Below are 11,209 nucleotides of genomic sequence, written 5' to 3' on the forward strand. Positions count from 1 at the left end.
CACCACTATGTAAGAGAAAGAGGCCTATAAATACCCCTCCTCATGCCACATTTGAGGGGTTTGTCAGTTGAGAGGTTAGAAGACATGATGAAAGGTAAGAGAGGGAGAAAGAGAGAGGCTAGTTGCGCGGGTCGCGCAACTGGAGAACTCATTCCACCGCTCGCACAATGAAGGAAGGCCTTTGCGCCATCCGCGCAACACAGAAAGCCGTTGCACGAACTACGGAACAAAGAAAGGGAGAGAAATCCTTTGCCCCATCTGCACAATGAAAATTAGAGCAAACCACCAGGGCACCACTTTATGTGGAGGATTGTCTTAAAGACAAGCCTTCTACCATGCGCCATCCGCGCAACTATGTTAACAAAGAAACCCATTGAGCGAACCGCACAACCACTTCCATTGCGCAAACCGCGCAACCATTTCTACAAAGTAAATTCCATGTGCCACTTTGTGTAGAGCTTGTCCTAAGAGAAGCCTTATATTGTCTTAATGGATACTCCATGCGCCACATCAAGAGGAGCTTGTCCAGACGTCAGGCTTATGTTGTCCTAACGGATATAGTTTGCTGAAGAAGTCTTTTGCAATCACTTTTGCAAAGAAATTCCATGCGCCACTTTGTGTGGAGCTTGTCCTAAGGGAAGCATTATGTTGTCTTAACGGATACTCCATGCGCCACATCAAGAGGAACTTGTCCTAAGAGAAGCCTTATGTTGTCTTAGCGGATACTCCATTCGCCACATCAAGAGGAGTTTGTCCTAAGACAAGCCTTATGTTGTCTTAAAGGAAACTCCATGCGCCACCTTGTGAGGAGACTTACCCTGATGCATGATTTTTATCTGAAAGTAAGCTCCATGCACTCCATATTCCTCGAAGTAAGATCCATGCACTGTACATTCCCTGTCTAGGCCTATGTATTCCTACCCTCGGACAGATGGCCTCCACATTTCAAGGGATGATGATCGCTCTACATTTCAAGGGTTTCACTAGAAGAATGAACGGAAGGATGATCAGAATTGATCTCAACGGTCTGATCAAAGAAGAATGAACGGAAGGATAATCAGAATTGATCTCAACGGTCAGATCAATGAAGAATGAACGGAAGGATGATCAGAATTGATCTCAACAGTCAGATCAAGGAAGAATGAACAGAAGGATGATCAGAACTGATCTCAATGGTTAGATCAAGGGTTTCAAGCTCGCACAACCCATCTCCCCTAGAGATGTGATCAAAAAGCATCGAAATGCTACCAAAATTGCCATCAGACTGTCTTATCTTTCATTCATTGCTTTGATTGATTATACTCTATTTTCAGAATCAAGGGAATCCAAGGATGTAAATGAACTCGGAATAAATGTGATTATTGCTCTCTCATTCTTTCTTTGTTATCATTGAATAATTCCCCCAAATCGAAATGCATTTATTTACTCGTCGAAACATGATGTATAGAACCTTTCAACGAGATAGTGCTTTTCTAAATATCTCAAAATGGAATATGTTCCAAACATATTGTCATGGTTCCTTACTTTGACATGGTGCAAATATTTAAATTTCACCATTTTTTTTCTTTTTCAGATCCATTGTCGATACTTAGGGCCTGTTTGGATTCGTGTATTAGGGTGTATTGTATTATATCCGGGTACTATTCATGTATACGTTAGATGGTTTTAAGAATACATCCAAATCAATACGCCATTGATCAATGTTTGGATAGGAGGTATTGTTCGGGCAAGTATATAAATTCTTATATAGATTAATGTTTAGATACGACATATTAGGCCTGCGTATTATACAATCTCTTTTTTAGGAGCTGACGAACCATGAGCTGGGCCACCTTTATGCCGTACAATTTCAAAGATAGATATTGAGAGAAAACAAGGGCATCATTTGATCCGTTAATTTAAACCGTTGATCAGAAAGGAACCCTGACACCAAAATGGCTGCAGGGAAATCCATCATCAGCACAAAGAGGCTCGACCCGACACCCACCCCAACACCGACGGCGGGCCCCATGTAACACCCCCTGCTACCCCCGAATGGCGTCGGGGCATAGTACAACACCGAATAAGAGAACCCAAGTTGGTTCGACGACGGGACCGAGTAGCTCCTAGACGACAATGATGACGAGAATGCCTGCCCGCCCATCCTCCCGCCGGAAGCTGCGAGCGCTGAATGCGGGTCATAGACCAGGAGGACCCCCAGAAGGACAGTTGCGATCGCCGGCTTTTGCAACGATTTCAAAGTCTTGAAAATGGCATCGAGAATTGCTTGGAAGGGATTGTGTTGCTCTCTCGACGGGGATCTGATCTTCTTCGAGGAGTTGGAGCATTTGATAGGAGGAAGGTTGGGTTTGAAGAATCTGACGATAGGCTTGGAGGAGGATAAGGTCAGATGTGTTTGACGGTAAGACTATATTGGGAGACTCTGTAAGAGAGGATTCCATTTCAAAGAGAGAGGCTTTGAGTTTGGGAAGAATGAAGGGATTGGTTCGAGTAGTGAAGTAGTAGCTGCAGCCATCAATGGATGGTTGGGAATCTTGATTTGTTTTTTTTTTTTTTCTTCTGTTATTTTCTTTTTCTGTTATTGTGAAGGCGGTTGGATGGCTTTTCACATGAATACATTACATTGAATAGTCTGTACTGACAGCAACAGAGCCATTTAACAATCCTCTACCGTCGCTACGATTTTTTGGAATTACGATGTATTTGCGTGCATGGTTTTCCACGCATCTCAACTCCAAACCAAACACGGTAAATGTCAAATCAAGCCCTTTAATACCATACAATACAATCTAATATGCGAATCCAAACAGGCCCTTAGTAGCAGTAAAAAAATTGTATCCATTTTTTAAGATATTATGCATGGATTAGATATATCATGGACAATTCCTTAGAAAAAATTATGGGTAATTCTTCTACAATAGAATATGATAAGTGAGAACATTTAATCACATAATTATAATTAAACAAATGCTCAAAGACAATCCTAAACACAAGCATGTATAGTGGTTCAGTTTTCCTATTGCACTCTCGACAGATGCACTCAACCCATGAGTTTATCGGATTTCACTATTTGAGGTTTTAAATCAGGTTCACATCTAACCTTTACAGTCCTACACAATGACCCTAGCGTACACTTCCGCTGGAGGCTCCCGCAAGAGGCTTAAGTTGGTTTTCTATTGGCTAACCAACAACCATATTTTTAATCCAAGGACCTGCATTTACTCTCACAGGATACTCTCTTAGAGACTAATACGTAGACACCCGTGTTCGGTGGCTTACACAAGGATAGCAAGACAGATCATTATGAATTTCTAACACCGGAATATGACAATCAGAGTATTTAATCACAAAAGTAGCAAGTAATGGTGAAATTTCAGCAATTAATATGAAATTCCAGCAAGTTTATTCAATTTTTATGATCAATATTCTAACAACTATTTGTGTTCGTTTTTCCGTAGTTTTTGTTTTTGTTTTGTTTTTTTGGCCTTTGGCCTTAATAAGATCATCATCTTTCCAAAAATAAAATAAAAAATAAAAAAATCTGGAAATCTGATTACAATTGTCAGCATTCAAAATGCAGTTCTCTTACACAAGCCCTGTTAATGTCAAAGAATCTCAGCCAAAGAGGGTCATCTAAAATGTGATTTTAAAGGTCTTTTTCCTGATTTCTTTTTTTTCAATTGAAGTCTAGTGTACCCCACTGAAACAGCCCCAAGACTCAAGGTTCCTCACTTTGAACAGAATTGCATGCAGCTGCTTCCTGCTTATTTCAAGAATTCATGTGAACATTCTAAAGTAGATATTTAAAATTGGCGGTCCCTCTCCTCCTTTCCACAATCCAATATATCTGAAATTGGATCGATGATTGCAGTTATGAAATGCAAAAAGAAAAGAAAAGAAAAAAAAAAAAAAAAAGAAAATTAATAGTGTGACAAAACTTTTCGATGAAGCTAGTGCATACTCCAGCATACCTCGAGATGCCAAGAAGCAGGCCACACTGGCAAATAAAACAGATATTTCCAAGTGCATCAGAACTCATAACAATGTTCAGAAAAGCATGAATTCATGGTAAATCTTAACTTCAGGGCATCAAACCGAAAAGTACACTGATAAAAGAAAAGAAAATGCCACGGTCACCAAATTCCATAAAATATATAACTATCATGCCTCATAGTATTTAAATATTATTATTATTGGATGTCATGATTCATGAGAAGCAGGATTTGTGTAGCAGGATTCATGTGAGAATCCCTTGATAGAGTGGAATGGCCAAACATGTTCATGCAACCAACCCCAATTAGTTGGATTGGGGTTAGATGATGGTTGTTATTACTATTACCACTATTATTATTATTGTTGTTGTTGTTATTATTACCACTCTGTTGATATGAAAATTGGTTAAACATGCATTCGGGTGGGCACCACAAAAATATAAATAAAAATTGAGCCTCACTTATCGCGGTTAAGAAATGGACCATTAAAAATTGAATGATGAGTGGTCCATATATTAAACGGAAATCAGATCACCAAGGTCGCTCAGACGCGCTTTGGGCTATACTACATACAATTGGACTTAATAGTTGGACCATTCTGATAACTCCAATCATGTTCTACTTTAGTGCATGAGACCCCACAACCTAGAAAATAGTTGTAACTTTCATTGGCCAATGTTCTCTACATCTTGTTCGATCGGTTGGAAAACTAACCTTTGAACCTTAGGCTAGCCTAAGGTATCTGTTAATATCCATTTTTGATATGGTGGCATCATACACGTGAACCTAGATCATCCAAACATTGGACCCTACAGGATAGCAATCTCTCGTTGTGCATTGTTCATTGGATAGCAATCCCAATTGAACTAGATACTTGAGATAGAAGAACTAGAATGTGATGGAACCAAAACTCCAGGGTACGCATGCATGGTAGGGGACTTGCCATTGGGAACCATCTTTCTTATAATCCAATTGTGGATTGAGACTGTTGGCAAATAAGAGGGGAAGATGATTCAAGCTATCAGATTGATGGCCCCCTAGGCAATGATAGAAAATGAGAATATGGTAAACGACGACTTGTTCAATGGGGGAAAATTGCATAAAATGATGGATAGGATCGTTTCCCTGGCCTTTGTTGATGGGGTTAGTAGATGTATGAAACTGATTGGCAGAGGACAAGAGAGAAACATAGAGGATGGATAGCCATCGGTTTTTTCCAACGGGAGAAGAGAAAAAATAACAAACATCAACTGTCCATCTATTAAATCCATGGCGCACAGTCTTGTTTGGAGACTAATCAATGCCATGTGCAACGAGAATACACATGAAGCATAAATTTGTCCGTAACTGATGTAGAGTGGGTTGTGGACAGTTTCATGGCCAAGATGGATCAGAAAAGGCCCAGTTGACGATATGAGTGATCTGAACTGTCGGACCTTAAATTGGGCGTATCTCGCAATCCGAAATGAGTTATCGTGCATAAAATATATAATTTTAGGGTAGAATGAGCTACTTTAGCCACCCAACCCCGCTACGCCGGGTTGTGTAAGCTGGATTTGTGAAATACCACCAGATCAACGGTTGTTTCCCTATTTTAATTCCATTTTTACTATAAATAGTAAGTTTTAGTTTGATTATAACTCTTCATCTGTTGGGCTTTAGGAGTTGCACCCAACGCAAGAAGTGCTTAGAATAATTAGGAGAAAAGCTTTGTGAAGCCAAATAGGACACTTACTATTTTTGGCCAAAAACCTTGCACACTAGTAGACATCACGACCGTCTATAAATAGTAAGTTTACTATTTATAGTAAGTTGTGAATTCTAGGAGTTTTAGTCATTGTTTGATTATGATTTCTCTCCCATTACTTAGTATCCCTATTTAAAGGGTTGTGAACTCGTTTAATTCATTCATTAATCAATTTACGATTTTTTTTATTTTTTTTATTATTATTTTTGCTTTCTTTCCTCGTGGATTTGAGAAGTCTCTGTGAGGAGTTCAGAGAAGCTCCGTGGATTCGTAGTTATCCTTAAGGGAGACAGTGATCGATCTCATCATGTTCATCCCGTGTCAGTAACCCATCTCAAGCATAAATCTAGGTAAGACTACTAAAGCTAAAATGGACAAGTCTGCAAGCTAACCTGCTAGAATTCTACTCCATCATGCCCTTTAACTAAGTTATGAATATGGAAGAGGAATTGTGCATCAATAGAAACTATTCCAATGCATCAATGGACACGATGGATGTGTGAACTTACATATTCATAGGAGTCTCCTTCTTTCTCAACTTCCTCGGCAAACATCGAAGGGCATGATATGATATAGTAAACCCACCAAAAAGCAACCCAAGGTGACATGCTTCTTCTCTCACTATCAAATCTTTCTCTAACACAAGTTGCTGCGTAAGGGGACCAAATGCTCTTGCTCTGGTGGTAGACTCTTAGGACTTTCAACACCTGGTCAAGGGTTCGAGCACCCATAGGTGTTGTAAACCCACTACGGCGTGAGTGTGTGGCGGTGTGTGCGCGTGTGTTAAAAAAAAAAAAAAGAGACCAAATGCTTATGATATCAATACAGAATTTGTATGCTTTTATTATAAAAACAATAGTCTTAAGTTAGGAATAAGAATTGCAGACATGGCATTACATTGAAAGAAATACAAGTCATAACCAGTTTACATGGAAATTGAGGCAGCAACACCAATAGAAGAAACCGAAAGGAAGAAAAATATCACCGACATCGGCAGGCCTCCAACTCAATCCAATCAAATTTGAAAATTGACGAAATTTGATAATACTTAGTGTTGATGTAGAAATCTGATTAGCCCTTTCTGGACTTGCTTACCTGCACAAGGAACGGACAAGGAAGACCTTGGCTAGAACAGGGGACCCTACGATGCCTAAGTTTGGAAAAGGATCTGGGTGTAGTCGAGTGTTGGGAGTTTTAGGGCTAAAGATAGTGCGTACCTTTCACCATTAGAGGTACCTTATTTATAGCTTTTAGGAGAGGCAGTGGCATAAAGGGGGAATTTTTCTGTTTAGTAGATATGTATTGGAGGTGGATTTAAATCCTAGATTAATAGGAGGATCTTTCGAGATCCTCAGCGAATATCTTGGGGGTTCGAGTGTGTCAAGATATCCTTTAAGATCCTTGGAGAAGACCCTAGACGGATTTCTCTTGGGCCAGATTTAATGATCTGAGATCATTGAAGACATGCAATGGGAGGCTGAGGTGGTCTTGGCTGAGCTGGCCTAGGAGGGGAGTGTTGGCCTGGGTCGTGAGGACTTGAGTGATGCTGACCTAGGTCTTGCCGACCTGCATTATGTCGACTTACCTCCTTAGTCGGCAGCGGGGCGGGATGTCCTTGAAGAACTCTGGGGATCTTGGAATTGACTGAGGTAATGCTCTTTCAAGTGCTTGGGCAGGTCAGCAGATGTTTCGATCTGGTGATGAGATGCCGAGCTTGATCTTACTTCTTGCTCAGGTTTTGTGTATGGGATCGAACCCACTGAAGTGTTTGACTTGGGGAGGTATGTAAGGTTCCAACTTGACCTTTAATCATTGGTCGGCCTATTTTCCCTATAACAGTAAGCCCCGCTACTTTTGAGTTCATGCAGTGGGCTCAACAAGTAGATCAATTTTCGCCAGGTCAGATCACAATTCGTCCATGTCGTCAAGTCATTCTGCCATTAATTACTAAGAAAGACAGTTAGGCGTGAGTATCAAGGCGCATCGATAATCATAAAATGGTACCCTCGAGGTGCATTCTATGGCTCGAGGTCACGTGGGCTGCCAAGGTGCCTTTTCGGCCCCGGACGAGTGAGGTAGCGCCGCGTGGGTTGTCCTCTGACATGGGCTTGTGCGGCAAGTGGGAACGCACCACGTGTTGAGATGAGTGAGCTGATGAGGCATTTTCAGCTGCGCATTGATTGAGAACATTGAATTCTCATACACATGGCTCTAACATAAAAAGGGGTGCACTAATGCTAGGCGGGGTTACGTGCCCCTTCATGCTCCCGTGTGCTTCTCCCTCTTTGGTGTTAGACGATTTCCGGCAACTATCTTAGGCAGTATTGTCCTCCGGTGAGCTCCATTTCCACTCTCCCTTCCCTTCCCTTTTCTTTGTTTTTCTTTCGCCAGGTTTTCAGCATATTTGGGCCTACAACCATGCCAGAAACCTTAGGCATGGGGGAGGGGATCTCAGGCTGTGATGGTGGCACAGATAATCTACATCTCATATCGAACCCGCCATCACCGCTGATGATGATGAGCAACATCAATTTTCGGACGTCGTAGGCATCGCGAGTGCTTAAACGGTCCCCGGTGAAGCAACCAGTTGAGGCAGAAGAGGACTTTCATGGTGGAGGAGGGGCTTATCAGGTCCTCGTCAGAGGAGGAAGAGAAAGGCTCGGTTGAATCCGTGCTTATAGAGGCCGACCTGGTGCAAATAAGGTTGGGGTACCACATTCCAGATTCTGTGGTGCTTCGAGTTGCCTCACCAGGCAAGCTTCCTAATGCCCCTCCTGAGGGCGAGGTGGCTATCTATCAGGTTGCCCTCTAGTTCGACCTCAGGCTTCCCCTCCAGCAGATAGTGAGGCAGGTGCTTGCACACTAGGGTTAGCTCTTGAGCAGCTGATCCCAAACGCTTAGAGGGCATTACTAGGGCCGTTCGTCCTCTGGTCTGAGCTTGACCAGCCCGAGTTAACCATGGAGGAATTTCTTCACCTATACTAGGTGAAATCCAGCCCTCTTCATGAGGGTTGGTATTATTTCTCCTCCTAGCGGGGGTCTAACAAGGCCATTATTACTGACGTCCCGACCTTAAATAAGAATTGGAAGAATAAGTGGTTCTTTGCGTCGGGAGAGTGGGAGATGCCGACGATAACTGAGTTACGTTCATGGGTCCCGACCTCCTTCACCGAGCTAGGTCGGTATACCCGAGCTTGGATCTTCCCTTCCATCTTTTTTGTTTCATTTGGTTGTCATTTCTCTCCTTAACTTGTGTTCTTTTCTTGCAGGTCTTCCCAAGTACCCTACCGTGTTAGGTTCAGAAGCTCTTGCTCGAGTTGCCGAAGTGAGGTCGATGGAGGCAGAGCTGAGATCCTGGAAGGAGATTCTCGTGCCCGAGCTCTTGCTTAAAGCAAGTCTTGACTCCACTGTGACAGGTATAACTTTTTCTTTCTTAGGACTTAGCGTACTTTGTGAATTTGCTGCTAACCCTTTTAGTTGTGCAGATATGCCTGAGGCAAGGCATTTGAAATGCAGAGAACCTCCTCCTACCGAGCTGGCTTAGAAGAAGAAGAAGAAGCTGACCTCTAAAAGTAAGGGGAAGGTCAGACCTTCATGCTCTGCGGCTCAGGAGGTCAGGGAGGACGTGCCAACCTCGAGTCCTGCTATCGTCATGGCCGAGGAGACTGTTGGGTCGGCTCCTCCCATCGAAGCTCAAGCTACTGGGCAAGTGGTCACGGAGACGACGACTGAATTTCCCTCACGCCGGGTGGGGGGGTTCATCCGATGGCTAAGGTGGAGAGGGTCAGAGGCCTCTCAAGTCGGTCCAGACTGCACTAGAGAGCCTTCTCAATTGGGAAGATCGACATAATTCCGATGTCGATTTCACCAGCACTATGGACGCGCCGCCAGAGGGAATCCTGCTCTAGTTGTCGCAGCTCTTCCTTAGGGTAAACTTCCTTCGCTTGAGTTGGCTTCATTTTTCTGAGCTTGGTCTAACATTGTTATCTTCTTTTTCTCTCCTTTTATAGTACGCTCCTTCCCTTCTCAATGTGCATCACGAGATGTCGCGTCTCTAGGAGGAGTTAAAGTGGCGGAGGCAGCGTTGCTACAGAAGGGAGTTGAGGCCAAGCAACTCCGTGCTGAAGTTGAGAAATCCTCCGCTGAAGCTGGGCGACTTTGCGAGGAGGTCGACCAACTTCAATCCGCTTCAAAAGCTCAAGTGGAGAGTTTAGCGGTTGAGCTAAAGGCATCCAAGAAGCTGCTCACTAATGCCTTGGAGAGAGGGGCTCGATGGAAGTTAGACCTGATTGTAGAGGAGTTCAAGTCCACTAAGAAGTACATGGAGGATAAGGATGCTTTGTATGGTGCTAGGTATGAGAGATGCCTCGAGGATGTGAAGGGAGCACATCCCGAGCCTGATCTCTTGGCCTTTAAGGATGCCGACTCTGACTCTGAGGTGCCTCCAAAGGAATTACCTTCCAATCAGCCCCCTACAGCTTAGTGGCTTTTTCTTCCTTCCTTATAAAAGTCTTTTTTTAATTTTTGATGTGATGTGCTCCTCGGAGCTTTATCAATATAACAAAATTTTTGCCATATTCTTTATTTTTGTGAATTTTCTAAGTAGGAAGGTCGGCTTAACCTTTTTAGGTTGCGACGTCGAAGTAGTTACAGTGGTCGATGATCTGACCCTTTTTTTTTCAAGGGTCGATCAATTAGTGCGTTCCTCTCCTTGTGTCAAGGGGAGCCCTCGATAGTTTCCCATAGGTCGGATACCCAAATTGCATGGCTTTAAGTAGTAACGATAGCATATGGTCCGACCTCTTCTTGAAGGGTCAGTCCATCTATTAAGGTTGTTCTTCCCATGTATTATGGGAAGCCCTTAGTAGACATTTAGTAGATGGTCCATTTGTAGACATTGAAGTAGAAAGTAAAACTTGTCCTGACTTTGGGATTTTTATTACAATAGTTCCAATGTTATAGAATAAAAACAATAAACAAATAGATTTGGGGGCTTGGCTAGGTCGGCTCTCATGCATAGTAGATCTTGAGATACTTAGCATTCCATGGATGTGGTAAGATTTGTCCTTCCAAGTCTCCTAGTCGATACAATCCTGTCAGCTCGTACTCGTCACCACATAGGGTCCTTCTCAGTTCGGTGCCAAGGTTCCTGAGCCGGGTTCCTTAGTGTTTTGGAAGGTTCTGCGGAGAACCAGGTCTCCAACTTGGAACCTTCTTATCTTTACCTTGGATTTGTAGAAACGGGAGACCTATTGTTACCGGATCATGACCATGATTCGAGCCCGTTACCTTTTTTTGCTTTAATGAGATTGAGATCTAGTGTCATTTGTTCACCGTTCTGCTGTTCGTCATAGGGCGAGTCCGAGCAATCGGTAGCCTGATCTTGATTGGGATAACGGCCTCTATGCCGAAGGTTAAGGAGAATGGGTTCTCTCTTGTGGCCATCCGGGCAATAGTCCGATATGCCTAG

At 42.9% G+C, this 11,209-nt stretch overlaps 1 protein-coding gene across 1 annotated transcript; it reads right to left on the reverse strand.

The window, feature by feature from the left end:
- Positions 1-1,849: 1,849 nt before the first annotated feature.
- Positions 1,850-8,267, reverse strand: LOC131254316 (uncharacterized). The gene is made up of 2 exons (XM_058255306.1): positions 8,169-8,267; positions 1,850-2,407 (listed from the first exon to the last, which is right to left on the reverse strand). The coding sequence occupies exons 1-2, from the start codon at positions 8,265-8,267 to the stop codon at positions 1,850-1,852; spliced, it is 657 nt and encodes a 218-aa protein (XP_058111289.1).
- Between the last annotated feature and the right edge of the window lie 2,942 nt (positions 8,268-11,209).

This window comes from Magnolia sinica, chromosome 8 (assembly GCF_029962835.1).
Source record: "Magnolia sinica isolate HGM2019 chromosome 8, MsV1, whole genome shotgun sequence".
NCBI classification, from domain to species: Eukaryota; Viridiplantae; Streptophyta; class Magnoliopsida; order Magnoliales; family Magnoliaceae; genus Magnolia; species Magnolia sinica.